The 19380-nt window shown below is 49.2% G+C and overlaps 1 protein-coding gene across 1 annotated transcript in view; it reads right to left on the bottom strand.

Annotated features, from left to right (window-relative positions):
- The window catches only part of ZUP1 (zinc finger containing ubiquitin peptidase 1), a 131460-nt gene that overhangs the window by 78346 nt on the left and 33734 nt on the right, over positions 1-19380 (bottom strand). The window contains exon 3 of the mRNA XM_078648501.1: positions 1288-1409. Within this exon, the coding sequence (XP_078504627.1) occupies positions 1288-1409 (122 nt within the window). The remainder of the gene's footprint in view (positions 1-1287; positions 1410-19380) is intronic.

The raw sequence follows: 19380 nt of genomic DNA, 5'->3' as shown, positions 1-19380 counted from the left end.
CCGTTGTTGTTCAACTACTCCCCGGCCCGTGAAGCAGCAGAGTCCCCCGGCCTCGTCCGGGGCAGGCCGAAAAAGGTGAAGTCGATGTAAAAACAGCTCCCGACGTCCAAATTCAATTCTGAAAAGGATGTTGAGGGCAGCAAGAGTTCGTCTTCAAAATCCCATATTCAGAATAAGGCTATGTTAAGGATATTTGCAGAAGGGCGGCGCGGGTCTCGGGAGCCCCCTGCTCACGCGAACATCTTGGATGCCCGCGTAGCTCCTCCCAAACTGTAGTAGTTATAGGTTTTTCAGTGGGAGACTATACAATCACATTACTACAGAATTAATGAGAAAAGCTAGAAAGAACTCCAGGAGTTTACAGCTCCTAAAAAAAAAAAATCTATTAAAGTGCAATTGCCATAGAGCATTAAAAAAACGTATTCTCGCCACACAATATTGAAGCAGAAAAAGTAAAATCATTTTAGACACTTTAAGATCTTGAGGTGTCTCAGGTTTTGTTTTTCCTTAATAAACATCCTTGGGTTTCCCTTAAAGTCGCTGTTTGTGGCAAGATTTCTCTGTGTACTTGTGGTTTCATCCTGACTTTCCACTTTTTGATAATAACTTGAAAGACAATTTAATGTTCCAATAATATCGAACATTTAGGTTCTACTGAGTTCATATTCTATTTAAAAATGCCTTTGAGGCATAATTAAAGGTTTAGCCTCAAACAGTGGGGGCTGAATCACTGTTCTTGGGCCTCAACCGGGTCACCCTTTAAAGTTGTCAAATGAGTTGCAGTTTGGAGATGCTAATTTCGGTCGTAGGTGAATTACACTAACTTTGCCTCCATGGGTACATACTATCTGGCACGTCTGCAAAAAACCCAGGATCCATACAGTTTTGACAGGCCACAAATCAACAAGCCCATTAAACGCCATTAAATTTTCCCCTTGGTATTCCCTGCAGAAAATAAAAACTTTTCTTCTCAGAATGAGAAAAAATTGAGAAAATGTGAATTAACTGCGTAGTCCCACACTGAACATATCACGACGAATGAAAAAAGGGTGAATAACGAGCCATGGTACTGTCATATACACAGTAAGTTAGTAGGTTGAATGGCTTCTGATGCGAAATGTGGTAATCTGCAGACCAGTATTTTAAATCCTGGCAAGCCTTCCAAGGTAAGTAAATGGAGTACCAATATGCTTAGAAACAGGAGAACTAAGGTATGAAGTGCTGTCTAACAAAAACTATTATTATTTCAAAAGGAAAGACTGATAACACTCCGAATTAAGTGCACACCTGCAATTGTTTGAACTGTTGCTGCTCATTCCTTGACTCTTCACATCTTCTTTGCCAGTCTGCCTCCTCTTGTAGTTGCTTTGCCAGTAGAAAATCTTTACAACTTCCATCTACATCTGAACCTGGATTAAGAAAATGTCAATTGTAATGAACTCATTTTTTCCCAATTGCAATCATTAACTGCGATCATTAACTGCAAATGTTTAGACATACAGAAGGCATTTGATACTTTAATGTGACCCTAAATAATGAGGCACTTTAGAAAACGGACATTGGACTGGAACTTCTGAAATGAGTGCATTTACAGTATAAAGTTTCACGAGCTGGATTGTGTACTGGCAATGTGATCTCGGAGCAGCTGAACATAGATAGAGGCACTAAATGGGTGCTCCCTGCCGACTACCATTTTTGTTATGGCCATGGAACCATTAGCACCTACACTAAGAAAAAGAGGTCAGGGTGGGGAATACAACAACATCAGATGCAATACTAGTTCCCTGTATAAAAACGATGCGCTTCTTTATCTGTAAGAAGGAAACGCCAGTCTGACGACAGTTATAGTGACAACAGATTTTTTCCAGAACTTAAAATAAACAAAGTGGGCTAAATCCTATTATCCCACTCAGATCTAATATGAGCAACTATTGACACTACTGCTCGCCGTCGAATATTCAATGTTTCAAATACGGTAGTTAGGCAGATGTAAACATCATATACAGATGGAATCAGTAAAGGTAACGGAATTATTGATTTACAGCGACCTATCCCATTCTAGATTAAACTCCCAATATTAACATTGGATAGAGTGGCTATAACCAAAAACGTTAATCATACTCTGGTTTAATATACTTCTTTGTTGCAATGCCAGTAATGCTCAGTAGGGCCTTCTTTGAAGAACTGCGGCACATTCTCTTCTGACTGATTTTTTTGTTTGAATTTGTTTATTGGGTTTTAGGTTGCATTTACATGAATAATACGACAGTGTTCAATCAAGATTAAACGAAGATTACAAAAAATTGCAGTCATAGAGATACAATTAGAGATGTGGATCCTGTTAGGCATTTCACAGTTCAGGGTCATTGTCAATCTAGTGTTCTTATCTGTGTGCCTCGGAGACTCGTACCACGTGGCTTCCCACCATTACTTCTGCATCCTCCATGAGCGGGACCATTCTGAACATGTTAGACTATCGGCTGCACCCGTGGGGGGTTGAGCTCGTGTCGTGTCAGGTACTGTGAGGGTGACGCTATGGGCATCAGGGATGTGGGTGTGATACGTGATAACATGTAATATCGTGGTGTCTCCATGCGTGAAGTCAATCAGCTAGTAATATGTACGAGTAGCATTCTGTCTAGTTCAAGCTTGCCTTCTTTCCCAGAAACTATGGGGGTGAACTGATGAACTTGGGGGTGGGGTGGGAGTGAGGGAAGGACAGGAGGGAGGGGTTTCTAGGTCACTTCGTCGAAGCACAGTATGTATATTTTCAAGTCGTGAGTGATAGGTCTATATCGAGTGTCAGTGGTTTGTGTCTGGGTTTCGGAGGGCCGTCGCTTGTGATCGCTCACAGCTGGTGTGTAGACTCCATGATATGTTTATGGGGGCACGGGGGTCGGCGTCGTCGGTCGTATCTGAGATTGTGTGGCTGCAGGGGACTCCTGAGGGCGTGCCGTCTGTGTGAAGGTGTATAGTAGTTGGGCCCACTCCTGGGATATGGGATGTTTGCGATGTCCCCGTACCTCCTCCTCCCGTAGTATCTCTTCCTCCGCCTTCCCCCATTTAAGTACCGCACCTACCCACGCCGCCTCCGGTGGTCCCGCCGGGGCTCTCCAGTGCATGGCGATACCGCGTTTTGCCAAGAGGATTGCTAGTGATAGGAATCGGTATTGTGTTTTCTCAGTTTTCCGTTTGCGGAAGATTCCGAGTGCGCATGCCTCCCACGTGTTCATGGTGGCAATGGTCGTGGCCTCTGCTAGGGTTCGGTGGATCGTGTCCCAGTACTGGCGGAGAACGGGGCAATCCCAAAACATGTGTCTGAAATCTGCACCCGGGGTTCGACATCGGGGACATTCAAAGTGAGTGTCCGGGAAGAATCGTTGGAGGCGGCTCGGTGTAAGATAGGCCCTGTGGAGGACGTTGAATTGTATGTTACGGAACCTTGCGTTCCTGGAGACTTTTTTGGGATATTCCAGGGCTGACCTCCATTCCCCGTCATGGACCACTCTGCCGAATTCCGTCTCCCACTTCTGGCGTAGAGACTGGAGGGATGGGAGAATTAACGAGCGCACCGCTTTGTAGAGCCACGTTACTAGGTGTCTCCCCACCCCCATGTGTAGGACCGTATGAATCACTGGATGTGTCGCTGGTTCGCCGGCCCCTAGGTTCCAGTGCGTACCGCTGCTATCCAGTAATTGCCTATGTAACAAAAACTGTCCAGGGGGTATGTCGTGACGATCCATCAGCTGTTCAAACGTCAGCAACTGCCCGTCGTCGAACAGAGATCCGATCTCCGTGACCTCCAGTTCTGTCCAAACCCGCAGCGTGCCCGGGGAATAATACGATTAACTGCGAGGAAAACCCACCAGTGGCAGCAATGGCGAATACGGTGGTTGTGTTTTGGACATGCGGTGTATCCGCATCATGCACGTTCGGGCAACGGCCACCTGCAGGGGACGAGTCCGCAGGGGTTTAGTGCCCGGTAACAAGAGTCTGACGATCGCGGCCTGCGAGAGAGGACCAGTAGTTGTGTTGGTCTCTCCTGTGTGGCGCCCCGCCGTCCAGTAGGACAGCCACTGGAGCTGGGCCGCTAGAAAGTATGCCTCAAAGGCCGGCGCTCCCAGTCCCCCCTCCGTGGTAGGCAGGTAGAGTGTGGCGAGCGCCACTCGTTTTCGCCCCACTCCCCATATCAAGTCTATCAGAAGAGTGTTCAGTTCTCCGAAGAATGATCGAGGTGGGATCACTGGGAGATTCGCGAAGCTATATAGTAGGCGGGGGAGCATGATCATTTTTGCCAGTGCCACTCTGCCTATGGGTGCCAGTGGGAGTGTCCTCCAGAAGTTGACCGCTGATCGAAGACCAGCTAGTGTCCTACGATGATTCCCTGTGTATAGGTCCTCCGGGGTGTGGTACAACCGTATTCCCAGGTATCGGGGGGCGTCGGCGTTCCAAACGAGTGATTGAGTACCCATTCGGATTTCGAAGGGGGCCATATGAGGGCTCAACGGGTATATGGAAGATTTCCCCCAGTTGACCCTTAGGCCTGACACTGTCGCAAACTCCTCTAGCGTTCTCCAGATGCACGCCAGGTCGCTCGTGGCATCCCTGACATAGATCAGGAGGTCATCTGCGTATAGAGATACGCAGTGCCACATATCTGCTAGGGGGATACCCCAGTCTGCGCCCTCTCGCCTCAGGCGTATCGCCAAAGGTTCAACCGCCAGAGCAAACAAGAGGGGCGACAACGGGCATCCTTGTCTGGTTCCTCTGCTTAAGGTGAATTCCGGGGAGGTATATGTGCCGATCCTGACCCTGGACCTAAGTTGTGTGTACAGGAGCTTAGTGTAAGCGATGAGTCGGGAATCAAAGTTGTTCTTGGTGATGACCGCGAACAATTATGGCCATAGGAGGGTGTCAAATGCTTTCTCGAGGTCTAGTATGAGGCAAGCTGCATTCGGGAACTGGGCTCGGGCCATGTCTTGGACGTGGAAGAGTCTACGGAGATTTTGGGACGTGTTGCGGTTTGGTACGAATCCGTTTTGGTCGGGGTGGACCAGTTGGGGTACGACTTGGGCATACCTCGTCGCTAACAGTTTACCCAGGATTTTACAGTCTGAGTTAAGTAATGTGATCGGCCTGTAGGACGATGGGAGTTGGGGGTCCCTGTGTGGTTTTAGGAACGACACTATTAATGATTCTCTGAGGGAGCGTGGGAGGATTCCCGCCTTTAATGCGTCTTCGAACATAACCGTTAGCCGCGGGGCGAGGTGAGCTACGAACGTCTAGTAATACTCGAGGGGGAAGCCGTCCATGCCTGGGGCCTTATTCCTGGCAAGCGTCCCCATCGCTGCTTTAATCTCGGTCTGCGTTAATTTCCTGTCTAGGTCCTTTCGGACCACTGGCGAGACCTGAGGGATTGGTAATGGGAGTAGGAAGTTGGACACCTCGAGGGCGTCGCCTTGGCTGGAAGTTTGGTATATGTGTGAGTAATATGTGTAGAAAACCTGCATGATCGCTACCTGGGAAGTCTGGAGGTGACCAGCTTGGTCTGTAATTTCCGTGATAGGTTTCAAGTCGGGGTCTTGTCGAGCTAACCATGCTAAGAGCGTGCCACCCCTATTGCCCTCCCGGTGTACTTTACTGGCATATTTTCTGAAATTGTATTTACGCAGGTCCCGCAATGTCTCAGCGTATTTTGTCTTAGCCTCTGCCATTTGTAGCTGTGTCACCTCGCCGCGGTCATCTGCTTGCAGCATGGTTGCTAGCTCCTGTTCTGTGGTGTGTAACGCGCGTTCTAGCACCTTTCGCACTCCTAATACTTGCTGAATGCAGTGTCCCCTCGCCACTACTTTGTGTGTATCCCACTCAACAAGACTAGAGGACGCCGAGCCCGCATTGAGTCTGAAGTGTTCCTGTAGGTGTTCCCCGTGATCATGTGTGAATGCCTGGTCTGTGAGGCACTCCCGAGGGAGCTTCCAGGTCGGTACTGGGGGGTGGGGCGGTTTCCATCGGAGGGTCAGGACATGGGCGTCATGATCCGATAGTACTCTGCCTAGGTAGTCTGTGTGTCTGGCTTTGGCGTGTATTGCAGGTGAGCATAGAAATCGGTCAAGTCTCACTCGAAGATCGTGTGGAATGGAGTGAAACGAGTACAGTTTCGTTGTGGGGTTCAGTGCTCTCCACGTGTCCGTCAGTGTCCAGTGTTGAACCCACTCATTGAAGAGTTCCGTCTGCCTGTAGATGGGTGACCGTGGTGGCGGGGGGCGGGACCGGTCGAGGGTCGTGTCTAAGACACTATTATAATCCCCTCCTAGTAGCCAAGGGGTGTGAGTGTGGTGCACCAGTGTGTTCGTGAGGCAAGCCCAAAAGGCGTTCTGTTCCACATTTGGGGCATAGATACTGCCTATCAGGATAGACTGTCCATCCAGTTGTCCTTCCAGTAATACATAGCGTCCCTCCTTATCTACCACCCTGGATTGTTCTCGAAAGGGGACTCCCGGCCTGACCCAGATAAGTGTGCCCCTGGCAAATGCGGAGTACCCTGTGGCACAGATCATACCCCTCCATTTCCTCTGCAGCTTACCGACCTCTGCCGTCGTCAAGTGAGTCTCTTGGAGGAGAGCTATATGCGCCTGCTGTCTCTTTAGATAGGCATAGACTGCATATCGTTTGCTTGCTGTGTGTAGCCCCCTGACGTTTAGTGTGATAAAGGTAAAGTCCGAGTTAGAGGGTTTTGTCATGTGAGGATGTCTATCGTGTTAGTCGGTGCACTCTTCACCTCTCGGTTATACCCAGGGCCACTCTCGCTCGCGTGACCTCCCTCCATATGTAGTATCGCCGTGACCAGAGTACTATCTCCCGTGTAGGCATCAGGGTTAAAGGGAAAAGGACGTAACATGGAAACAACACATGGGAAACAGTCCCAACTTAAGGGGCCCATTGCAAGGCATGATGAGCCCAAACTGTACATCTCGTACTGTCTCTAGTTTGTTTGGTGTGAGGGGGTGTTGAAGCGGTGGAACCCCGATCTCGGGTCAAAAGGCCACCCGCCGCATTGTGTCTCTGCGTGTGTGTATGCTACCACTCATACCTTAGGCATGGCTTCCCGGCGTCCCTCGCCGGCTGGCTGCTCCATCAGCTCAATCTTACCACTGAATGTGTCAGTCGCTATCAGATGAGTGTATCCGCCGTCTGTGGGGTCACCAGTGGCGGGGAGGCGGACCCATCTCTGGAGGTGCGGACGTCGCTCTGGCCCTCATCCTCGGATGTGAAGATGTGGGGGCCTCGATCCATCTCCCGTTCAGCGTCCAGTTGCCTGACCTCCGTCGCTGCCTGAATGGCTTTCCGTCGGTCTGCTATGATTTGTTCCAAATCAGGGGCACGCTTGACGCTGGGCGACGGTGGTCGATTCATCTGTGTGAGAGTGACTTTCCTGGCTCGAAGTCGCCGCCGTCTGTTGGACGCAGAGCTCGACGGCTTATCCTCGCGATCTGATCGGGGTTGACTGCGATGATCCAACCAGTGTCGTGCCTCCTCGGGGTCCGTGAAGAAGTGGGTTGTATCTTCATAGATGATTTTGAGGCGGGTCGGGAACAGGAGGGCATACTGTATCTTATGATGGCGCAGGGCTTGCTTTACTGCCAAGAACGTGGCGCGTTGGCGTTGCACTGCCTGAGAATAGTCCGGGAACACCATCACATTTTTGTCTTCCACCCTGAGCGCTTTCGCTTGCCTGGCCGCCCGTAGGATCGTGTCCCTGTCCTGATAGTGCAGAAGCTTCAGAAGGAATGGTCTGGGTGGGAAGCCAGCTCGAGGCCGTCCAGTCGGGACCCTGTGTGCCCTTTCTACTGAGAAGTACGGCGTTAGATCCTGGGTCCGGGCGAACGTTTTTATCCAGGTCTCTATAAATCGGATAGGGTCTTCCTTCTCCACTCCCTCCGGCAGATTGATCAGACGTATGTTGCTCCGGCGAGAGCGTCCTTCTAAGTCGTCCGTCTTGCGTTCCAGGAAAGTGACCTTCTCTTGTAGGTCCTTGATGGCTTTTTGGTTGAGTTGGACCTGGGGTTTCAGTTCTTGGAGCGTGTGGCTCTCTTGTTTCACCTTATCCGCCAGCTTCCTATGGTCGTCGCGTAGCAGGGTGATGTCCGAGGCCAGTTGCCCAAATTTAGTTTCCATGGAGACTCGTGAGTGCTCGATGGCCGCCAGGACTTTGTCTAGCTTCGTGGACATGTCCGATTCCTGTGGAGGACCTCCGGTCTTCGATCCGCGTGAGGGGCCCGGGGAAGGTGACCTTCTCTGTGCTGGCGCGGGCGTCACGGGCACCGTCCTCTGAGCTCGCCCCATGGGTGTCGTGGGTGACCTTTCGGTCCGCTCCGGCCTGCTAGATGTGGTTCAGGCCCCTGTCTGTAGCAACAGTGAGCAAACCGGGTCTCCGGGGTCTCCTCTGTCTAGTGTTGATCTTCCAGGCGTCTGGCTGCGAGGGGTCTGTGGTACGTCCTCGGTAGGGGAGGCGGAAGGCTCTCCGTGTGGATTCTCTCTGTCAGCACTGCCAGGGCCACCCGCCGTTCCCGATTTCCCCGCTGATTGCAGCCACAGTGAGTCAGTGTTTCTTAGAGGGCCTTGGGCCTGTCATTGGGGGCCCCTAGGCGGGCATCAGAGCTCACTCAGGGGCGTACGTATCGTTGCTCCCTGGTACTCTCCGCCGCGTGGTTCCCAGGCGGCAGTCAGTGGCGCTGGCTCTTGGGCATTGGAGTTTAGAAGCAGGAGTCTCCGCACCTCCCCTCACAAACATCGCTCCGGCGGCGCCATCTTGGATTGGGAACATCTCATGGCATCTGCGAGCGGCTTCCCCGGTGTCTAGCGCCGAGCGGCCGGCCCGCCGCAGTTCCCACGTGTGTTTGCCGCGGTGGGTTACCAGTAGTAGTACCTGTCTGGGTTCCCTGCATCATAGAAAGCGCACTCGGACCCTAGATCGCCACGTGTCCGCTGTGAGTCCGGGGTCCACAACTCTCCCCTGGACTCCGCTGCGCTTTGTGTTTGGTAGCGCACTCCGGGTGTCACAGCTTACCGGCGAGGTGTGTTGGGCGCTCCTGAGCCCGGCAACGGTGGGGACCTCTCCAGTCACTTGGGACCTCTCGCATCAGTCCCTGGGCGCCGCCATTTTAGGGGAGGATCTGCCGAGGTCGTCAGGGGCCGGTGCAGGTGCACCCCGGACACGTCATTTCTCTCCGAGGTCCCCCAGGCGGTCCCGGGAGTCACCCACAGCCGTTGGAGGTGTTAGTATTGCGTAGTGGTAGTTTTCATCGTCGGTACGACGGGCAGCCGACCGGAGCTCTAAGGGAGCCCGTCCGCCATCTTGGCCAGTTCAGCCACGCCCCCCTCTCTCTCTCTTCTGACTGATATGGAGAATTGTGAGAAAAAGGGGTGCCGTTGTCGTACTTAAAACCCAAAGACTTCTGAGTGAGGGAGGTCTAGTTGCACCAAATTACAAAGCTTAATAAGAAGCAGGCCAACTTAAGTCACCTATGCAATGGCTAGATGAAAATCCCGGCAATAGGTAATACACTAACTGTTAGACTCCACTAGAATATTAGACTTGATTATTGCCATTATGAAAAATCAACCCATTGGACTAAAGCTATTACGAGTAGCAAGACATTGCTGGCAAAGTCATACAGGGTTACGTGGTGCCATACTTTACTCTGCTGAAATACCCTTAAGGATGTTTGAGAGAGTTTCACGAGATACTCAACACACATGGCAACAGGCAATGGAAGGGGTCTGGCCGGGAGAATGTATGGAGATCCCTGTTTGGCAAATGTGCAAACTAGCCCATGCTTAATGTGAGTCAGATGTTCAGAATGCGGTGGGGGGGGGGGGGGGGGGGAAAGAGGGGGACAATTCTTGACATACAATGCACTCATCGGGGCAGTGGCTCTGGTGTGAGGACAGAGCCAACAAAATGAGATCTTCACCATCTTATACTGAGTAAGAAAGCTATTTAGCTACCATATGGAACATTATTCCAGCAATAAAGATAGAAAACCTCAGACTTAAAAAGGTAAGCACTTACACAGAGTGTGCCATCTTTCGCAACAGTAGATGCATTACACATCCAAAAATGCTTGTATATTAAATCAAATATTTGATCTGTAACGATCACTCTTTTTCGCTGGTTATCAAGTTTCTAGTGAACCTTTGGGTCTCAGTCCTCACAGCTGACAACCCCATCTCCTCTTTTCCTGACAATTATCTATCCAGGAAGTTTCCTATGTCGGATCGCAAGGGGAGTGCGTCACTTGTCTTGTTACACTGAATTAAGTTCAATATCCACATTTTTTCTGCCATGTGGACATTACAGTGCATGACCGTGGAAAAGGCATAGAATCTACTTTATAATAACATCTGACACCCCTGTGATGTATATATAAACCAAAGGACTACAAATGTGCCAAAATATTACATATACACTGAATAAATTTAAAATGAGACAGATGGTGACAGCTATTTATGGAGATATGTTTTAATTGAATGCAGAAAAAATGTTGATTGGTAATCAGTTAATTGGGAGCTCAGTTTTCCCCTGAACGAGAACAGACCCAATGAGGTTGTTGACCCCAGTTCTTTGGATAGAGACTTGGTAAGAAACTGCCCTTCGGACTAAAAATCTGTCATCAAGTTTAATGCCAGCCTTTCCAACAGAAGTTTGGTTGTGGTTTCTTTGGACAGTGGCAAACACAGATTATGTGTTGGTGGTAGTGATGGGGAGTAGTATAGCCTTAATCAAGTGTTTTGCACTGTACAATTCCACGTCCAATTGGTACACGCAACTAAGTTGATACAGGTAAGGGGCATATCAGTGCCACACTAAGGTGCTTGGTGAAGATACTCCCTCTGATTTGAGACATGAGGCTGACAATGTTGTGGGGAAAAACCAATGAAGTGGGAAAAACCAGTAAGGTGAATTTGTGCAATATAGCTCCAGATTCGGTACGCCATTCGTTGAGAATTAGCCTTTTCCAACCAACCCTGGGTAGTCTGCCTGCCTATATCAGTGTGATCAGCAAAGCACATAGCGTTCTAAAGAAGGCCTGGGATAGTAACAGGAATATGGAGGAAATTAGGGAATACTACCATCTCAATCAATGCGATATACCTGCAATGGATAACAGCAGCTTAATCCATCTTTCCACAGTGTACCGCATGCTGGTGACTGCTTGGCCATAATTCCATAACTCCCCGTGTAGTACATGTAGCTTGCAATAGATTTGTATACTCAAGTACTGTACTATTTTCTTTCTACATTGCAAGACAAACTCAATGGGGTTAGTAGGAACATCGGAGATTTACCCCAGATTACCAAATTTGTTGTACTGTCTGAGCGATGAGTAATCTCATGAATCAGTGGGACAAGATTGGGATCAGGGTCTCATATAAAGAAGGACATTTTTGGCATAAACGTACGCTACCCGGTGCTGTCCTCCTTATCTCAAGCAAATGTTACCATGGTGTTCTCTCAATGTGTATGAAAGAGGTTCAATTGCTGTATTGTACAGCGATGGGCAGAGCGGGTAGCTCTGCCAAGTGTGTCTGGTTATTGTAATAGGATCTGAAACACTACCAGTCACACTCACTGGCAACCAAAAAAAAAAAAAAAAAAAAGAAAAAAAAGAAGAAGAGGGATATCTGGCTAAGAAATCATTCACCTAGGTTGCTACTCCAGAGCACCGTGAGCACGAAGTTCAACTCCTAAAGATCAACACCAGCAATGTCATATGCGTCCCTGTTATTAAGGGGATACCATTATGTAAGAAGAACACAGAGTATGCCATTTGCCTGGTTTTGGGAATATCAGAATAACAGTTTGAGGAGTATAGCTCCATATCCTCTATGCAACTCTGCTGTTAGCCATTTACTGCACAGGTATTTACATCCAGCCAAGGGTCTTATAGCATCGTGATCTCATGATCTCAACCAGTTGCAGCAAGCACTATGTCACAATCACATACCCATCATAACTTCATCTAAGTGTTGTTGCACAGCAACAGCGGAGATGGAAAGTTGGGACGTGGTCACTTAGACAGAATATGCTACAATATTAGCGCCACAACTGACTAGCTTACGTTCATCATCATCTAGCACAATCAACTCTTTGAGAGGCTGCTGCATGCAGGTTAGGTGGGTTGTTTTTAGGTTTCGACCTGGCGAGGGCACGAAGTGCCCCTCCCAGATCGAAAACTTTTGTCAACAGTATGGATGTCGGCACCGCCTCTGTTTCTCATTGGCTAGCTCCATAAATGGACGCTAGCCATTGGCAAACAGAGGCGTCCGTCAAATCCAGAGGCGACTCGTGGGCGTTCCTGGGATGTTTTTCTCATCCGGCCCCTTTGGAAACGTCAGTGCGGCGGTGGGCGGGGTTTACTTTTTTTTTTCTTTCCCTGTTGTTTTCGTCTTTACGGGAGTGTCTTCAGCCGGATTGGTGTTGTTTATATTTTCGTTCTTATACTTTATTTTATACTGTACTTCAGATCTTGTCGTGTTTCGAATTTTATCATTTGCGTTTGGGCAGAGTTCGAGAGAATAATACAAGCAACGATAACCTACGCTGTGTATTTTGCTCGTGGCTTACGGTGTCTCCTTAGGTACGTGCGACCCTTCGAACATAGCCCGTGTTTTCAATGTTTTGCTTTGTACTGTGTGCCTACCACCTCGCCCCGCTACGCGCGTAGGGCATCTCTCCACACAGTGCTGTGTACATGGCCTTCCACGCACTCCGCCCTCCATCCCCGCCCCTCCCCCACCGCCGCCCGCCCGCGTCTTGGGCAAGGACGTCGCGCGCGGTTCAGGCGCAGACTCACCATTTGTCCAGGCTGCCTCGGACTCCGGGAGCCGCACTGGCGAAGAGGGGGGTTCGGGGGCGGCAGACAAGGGGACGTCTGCGGTCGGACCCGGGAGCAGAGTGGCTCAGCAGTCCTGTGTCATTGGCATTCACCAGACGGGCAGAGCGGGCTCCACACAGCGGCTCCGAGACACCACTCTGCATGAGGAGAGAGCAGGCAGCGAGCGCTCAACACCACTGCCCCCCTCGCCCCCACCTTCTGGCTCCCGCGCAGCCCGCACCAGGCTTTATTCTCAACTGTTATATTCTGTGAGAAAGGGGGGCGCACGAGACTGTTGACAAGCACTGAAGCATGTCTACGACAGTCTTGACTGGGCTCCCTTCGCCATCACGTCCAGGTGATCAAGGGTACCTCAAGGGTGCCCATTCGTCAGCTCTGGTTCCCATCTCAGAGGGGGGCGTATTCTCTCCGACACGGCCGAGGTTCAAGGGCAATTGGGGGTTAGGGGCGGGAGCAAAGAGTGAAAAGGAAATTATGATATTCACTCTTCGGGGCGAGGGCTGATCCTGCTCAAGAGCAAGGCAAGCCTGACTCCACAAGGGACTGCCTTGCGGCAATAAATCAATGTAAGTACGCCGCTATTTACACAGCGCGTTTAGGGGGTCTTTGTCCAAGGCTAAGCCAATCCAGGAGGGATAGTGCACGGCTCTCCCGACACTGGATAAGTGCTATTTGCGGACCTGTTAAAGCCTTATACACCAAGCTCTGCTCGTCCCGCACCACTAAAAAATCCTTTGGGAGACAACCGGTGATTTCTTACAGTTAATTAGCATGTGTAGCGCACAATCCCCCATTACTATGGCATCGCAGCGCTTTTCGGTGATCCGGGTATGACTTGCTCGCCCAAAAATCATAAGCAGTACATTCTGGCGTTAGATCGTTCGGAAACCTTGCCCACATAGCGTAGCGCTCGTTCACAAAATAATGCATTGCACTTGCAAAGACGGGGCTCGTGAAAGACGAGGGGCAGAGTGCGAAGACTGAACCGCTATTAATACCGCAAAAAGGCATTGCTTTTCTTGCACATAAGGCATGCATTCTGTTCTGCACCCTTAGCTCTCTTCTGTAGTGCCGTCCCATCTCTACTCTTTACAGCCAGTTAGTACCTATGTACCCTCGCAGGTTAACACAATCAAAACACCACGACTCCCTTCACAACAATACACTCCCCCTTCCGTCCAGTCGGCTATGCTTTACTTCTCTCTACCTCTCCCCCAGAAACGATGTTAATACATCGATCAACCAATTCTCTGACCCCTAGCCAAACCACTATCTAACATCTTTCTTCAGTCAGTCACTCCACTTAGGTCCCAAGTCAGACGCCATACAGCGCACGTCCGGATCCTGTAATAATAATATAACAAAATTTTTTAAACTATCGCCATACAACTGCTGCCCAGTGCCTCAACTTCCCAACTTGTCCAAAACCACGCAGCAATTAACCATCAATTGACAGCTAGTTCACTTGAGTCCACCACAAAAACCTCGCCTCTACTGCCCTCCTTGAGGTATTTGCAATATTCAGCAGCCCACTACGGCTCCGTGCTTCCGATCAGCTTCTACCAAGGAATTTCAGGCATGGAACTGGAATGTTTATTGGCGCTCTTCTGCCTGTGCCACATCCCAATCAGGTGCAGTTAGGTCGCCACTCTTCTCTTTTACTATACAGCACCTCTTTCATCAACAATTCATCCAACCAAGGTGCTCCAGTGTGTGCGTGCATGTGACTGCTCCAGAGTGTGTGTGTGTGTGTGTGTGTGTGTGACTGCTCCAGTGTGTGTGTGTGTGTGTGTGTGTGTGTGTGTGTGTGTGTGTGACTGCTCCAGTGTGTGTGTGTGCGTGTGTGACTGCTCCAGTGTGTGCGTGCATGCGACTGCTCCAGAGTGTGCGTGACTGCTCCTGGATGGGTGTGTGTGTGTGACTGCTCCAGGGTGTGTGTATGTGACTGCTCCAGAGTGTGTGTGTATGTGACTGCTCCAGAGTGTGTGTGTGTGTGTGTGTGTGTGTGTGCGACTGCGCCTGGGTGTGTGTCTGTATGTGACTGTTCCAGAGTGTGTGTGTGTGTGTGTGTGACTGTTCCAGAGTGTGTGTGTGTGTGTGTGTGTGACTGCTCCAGTGTGTGTGTGTGTGTGACTGCTCCAGTGTGTGTGTGACTGCTCCAGTGTGTGTGTGTGTGTGTGTGACTGCTCCAGTGTGTGTGTGTGTGACTGCTCCAGTGTGTATGTGACTGCTCCAGAGTGTGTGTGTATGTGACTGCTCCAGAGTGTGTGTGTGTGTGACTGCTCCTGGGTGTGTGTGTGTGTGTGTATGTGACTGCTCCAGAGTGTGTGTGTGTGTGTGTGCGACTGCTCCAGAGTGTGTGTGTGTGTGTGTGCGACTGCTCCAGTGTGTGTGTGTGTGTGTGTGTGACTGCTCCAGTGTGTGTGTGACTGCTCCAGTGTGTGTGTGTGTGTGTGTGTGTGACTGCTCCAGTGTGTGTGTGACTGCTCCAGTGTGTGTGTGTGTGTGTGTGGGACTGCTCCTGTGTGTGTGTGTGTGTGTGTGTGTGTGTGTGTGTGTGTGTGTGTGTGTGACTGCTCCAGTGTGTGTGTGTGTGTGTGTGACTGCTCCAGGTGTGTGTGTATGTGACTGCTCTGGTTGTGTGTGTGGCTGGCTCTGGGTGTGTGTGTGGCTGGCTCTGGGTGTGTGTGTGGCTGGCTCTGGGTGTGTGTGTGGCTGGCTCTGGGTGTGTGTGTGGCTGGCTCTGGGTGTGTGTGGCTGGCTCTGGGTGTGTGTGGGTGGTAGTAATTGCTGTCTGCTGAGCTCGTCTGTAGGGTACAATAGTTCTCACATTTGCGAGAGATTAAGCTATTGGCAATGTAAATGACAATGCCATTTATTTATCTGTTTTCAAAACCAACACATACATACAAATTTTGTCATTTACAATGCCAATAGCTCTAACTTCTCCAAAGGCAAAACCGTTGCATTGTAAATGCTTGTTTCCCTGGTTATTCACCCTCATATCGACTGGTCACTGGGTATTTTTCAAGAACTTACATTTTTTGTCTGCAACCTCATTAAATTCTATCAAAAGTGCATTTGAATATCTCAAATGCCTTGGCGTTATGCATTAAAACATTTTTTAACTCTTCAAACTCGTTGCCGAAAACTACTTTAATGGATGTCAAAACTCACACATGTTTGGTATTGCACACTCCCCTTACGCATGCTTCCCACAGCATTCCTGTATTATCAACAGATGTTCAATTCCAACTACTCTGCAATTGCCTGTCTAACTTCTGTTTTGAAGAGTCCAAGAATGCTTTCCATGGGAAGTGCCTTATGTTTCTTCCGTCCCCTCCAAAGTATGAAAAACGAGTGAAGGAAACAATGAAGCATTTCAAATCCTCTACGGCAGATGCAGTTTCTCAACTCATCAATAATCTTTTTCTCTGCAGTACTATATTAATAACAGGGCCACACAGATTGAGATGGCAGAACGGAGACTGAGTGGAAAACAATCATTCACCATTGAAGGTTACCTGTAACTAAAAGTTAGTGAGAGGAACTTTGGCAACTGTGTAGCACTCAGAAATAACATTTCAAGTTTGCAGGTAGAAAGGGAGATAGTACATTGGGGGGACACATTTTGATGGTTTAAAGCTCATTTATGTTCACTTGCACTTTTGCTTTGAGTATGAAACGTACAAGGGAAACTGGGGAATTCCAAGTTTTGCATGGGGATTTATTTAAGGTAATAAGGCAAGGATATAACATGGCAAAATCCATACAAGAGAACTCCAATGGATAAAGTAGTAACCTACTTTGATGAAGCCGAGGATATAAGAGATCGATCAGGGGTGTCAAATTTAACAAAATAACTACTTGTCCATGGGGCAGGTTGCTTCATAAATCTACTTGTCCTGTAACAAAATCCACTTGTGCCCTATAATGCAGAGACAAATCATGCCTGCAATCTCATTATATAAGAGCTCTGATATAGCCTCTTGGATTATGCCACGACTCATACCATAGTAAGGTTTGAATACTAGCAATTCCCTTATGTTGCCACGTTTCTCCACAGATTTACATGATAGGGCTGAAGGTGGTGGAAAGCAATAGTTCCAGGGTTGGAATGCCCTTTCGAGTCTGTGCAAACCCCCTAACTTGCATTTTTTAAGGGTTTTCACCAACTCTTCTTTAATTTTTTCCCATTCTGAGAAAGGTTGGAAATTAACTCCAAACAATGGCAGGCGTAAAACTTTTCAGGTTTGGAAAAAAAGTGTTGGAGGGAAAGTGAAACACTCATTTTCGCATGAGTAAAATCAACACATGCGTATTTGCTAATGCTAAAATGCAGTACACAAATATTTTCTAGGAATACTATTTCTTGCCTACTTCTCTAAAGTCTTGTGAATTCACGAAAGCCGTATTTCTGCACATAATGCAAGGATATACACCATGGGTGCACTTTTGTGACTTTCTTTATTAATTGGGCCACTAATCAGGCCTAGCATTAAAACATGACGTTTTGTGTTTATTAAAATTCGGTGTCTCCCTCTCCATCGGCAAAAAAAAAACTTTGAACTTTGAATTGCATTTTTAAACTTATCCTACCTGCTTCTTGCTTTTCTGGGCACCAACTCCCACTTAGTCACTCCCGCGCAGCGGAGGCTAACGCTGCCGCGGGCGAGGGAAATCTTTCCTCGGCGCCATCAGCTGACCTGACCACAGGCCACGCCCACTCACGAGGCCTCGCCCCCGCCTTCTTAAGCCGGGCTGAATGAGAGCCCGAGCCTAGGACCCTGACACTCCTGAGGCACAGCCGGGAGCGAATGTATGTTGTTTTCCGTTTTAAAAAAAAAATTGGAACTTTGAATTGCATTTTTAAACTTATCCATACCTGCTTCTTGCTTTTCTGGGCACTAACTCCCACTTAGTCACTCCCGCGCAGCGGAGGTTAACGCTGCCGCGGGCGAGGGAAATCTTTCCTCGGTGCCATCAGCTGACCTGACCACAGGCCACGCCCACTCACACGAGGCCACGCCCCCACCATCCCCTATAAAAATGTGTACATCTCGGACGCACAGCGGACGCGCCTAAGGCAAGCCCGTCTGCGCCCGTCCGCGGCCGACCGAGGCACGGGGCATGTCCCCCTGCCGGTTTCATCAAATACACTACTGCTGACTTGATCCGCCTACACTCCTGCTACCCTACCCCTCAAGCACTTCCGTCTAGCCTTGAGCCACTGGGGATTTTCTGCGCCAGAGACACCTTTCCTGAGATAGAAACCCCTATACCCCCAGTCTCCCTGCCAGCCTCCAGTTTTCCCACTATTAATAGGCTTCTAAATCCCAACCTAAAAGTCATTTATCTTAATACACGCTCACTGGTAAAACACCAGTTGGAAATCTTTGCCCTGCTAGATTCTGAGAAACCGGACATATTACTACTAACAGAAACCTGGCTCAATGAGGAGTCTGCCCCTGATGTTCTTGCGGCAATCCCCACTGGTTGCTACATCATTCAAGCAAACAGGCCTTCGGGTAAATCAGGAGGTGGGGTTGCAGCGATTGTTAAGAACTCTATTAGATTCTCCGCCTTGACGGTAGTCGGTATTCCCTTGGTCGACCATCTCGTGCTGAGGCTTGATTCTCCAGTGACCCCGCTAATTTGCGTCCTAGTCTACCGTCCCCCTCAGTCCATGCCCAATTTTCCTACAATGTTCGGAGACATGATCTCCCAACTTGTCATTAACAACTCTAAACTTTTAATCTTAGGCGATTTTAATTATTGGCCCTTTGACGTCAAAGAGAGTGCCTGTTCTGCTACATTCTCCAACCTTCTTGTCAGCATGAACTGCCTCTCCCATATAAAATCAGCAACTCACATTAAAGGTCACACCCTAGACCAGATTTGGACCTCCAACCTGGACATAACCGCCCTCTCAATCTCACCCTGCCTATGGTCAGACCATTTTATGATTTCTTTTTCCCTCATGATTGCTCCCTGCCCTAGCAGAGTCCTGGAAGGCAACCTTTCGGCCCGAAATTGGAACAGGGACGATCTCAGTGAATTTGTCACATTACTCCGATCCTCCACCCCCCCCTATCTTTGATCCATCGATACCCAAGCCTCCGCCCTCACACACTGGCTAGAATCAGCAAGCGACACTGTGGCTCCACTCAGACAGATTAGAATTAAGCGCTTGCATGATGCTCAAAGGTGGTTCACTGAGGACCTCAAAGCCCTGAAATTGGGCCTCAGGCAGGCTGAGGTGCCGGTGGCGACGCGGCTACGCCCTCGACATGAAAATACGATTTACATCCCTGCATAAGGAATACAAATTAGCGGTCCTACAAGCCAAGACCACTTATTTCTCCCAAAAAATCGCTGACTCCTCCACTAGAACCAAGGATATTTTCTCCATCGTGGAGGAACTGTCAAACCCAGATAGGGTTACCATTAAACCCCTTCCTTCTCGTGCACTCTGATTCTT

This window comes from Lissotriton helveticus, chromosome 6, assembly GCF_964261635.1.
Source record: "Lissotriton helveticus chromosome 6, aLisHel1.1, whole genome shotgun sequence".
Lineage (NCBI taxonomy): Eukaryota > Metazoa > Chordata > Amphibia > Caudata > Salamandridae > Lissotriton > Lissotriton helveticus.
This window is presented reverse-complemented; position numbering and strand designations above follow the sequence as displayed.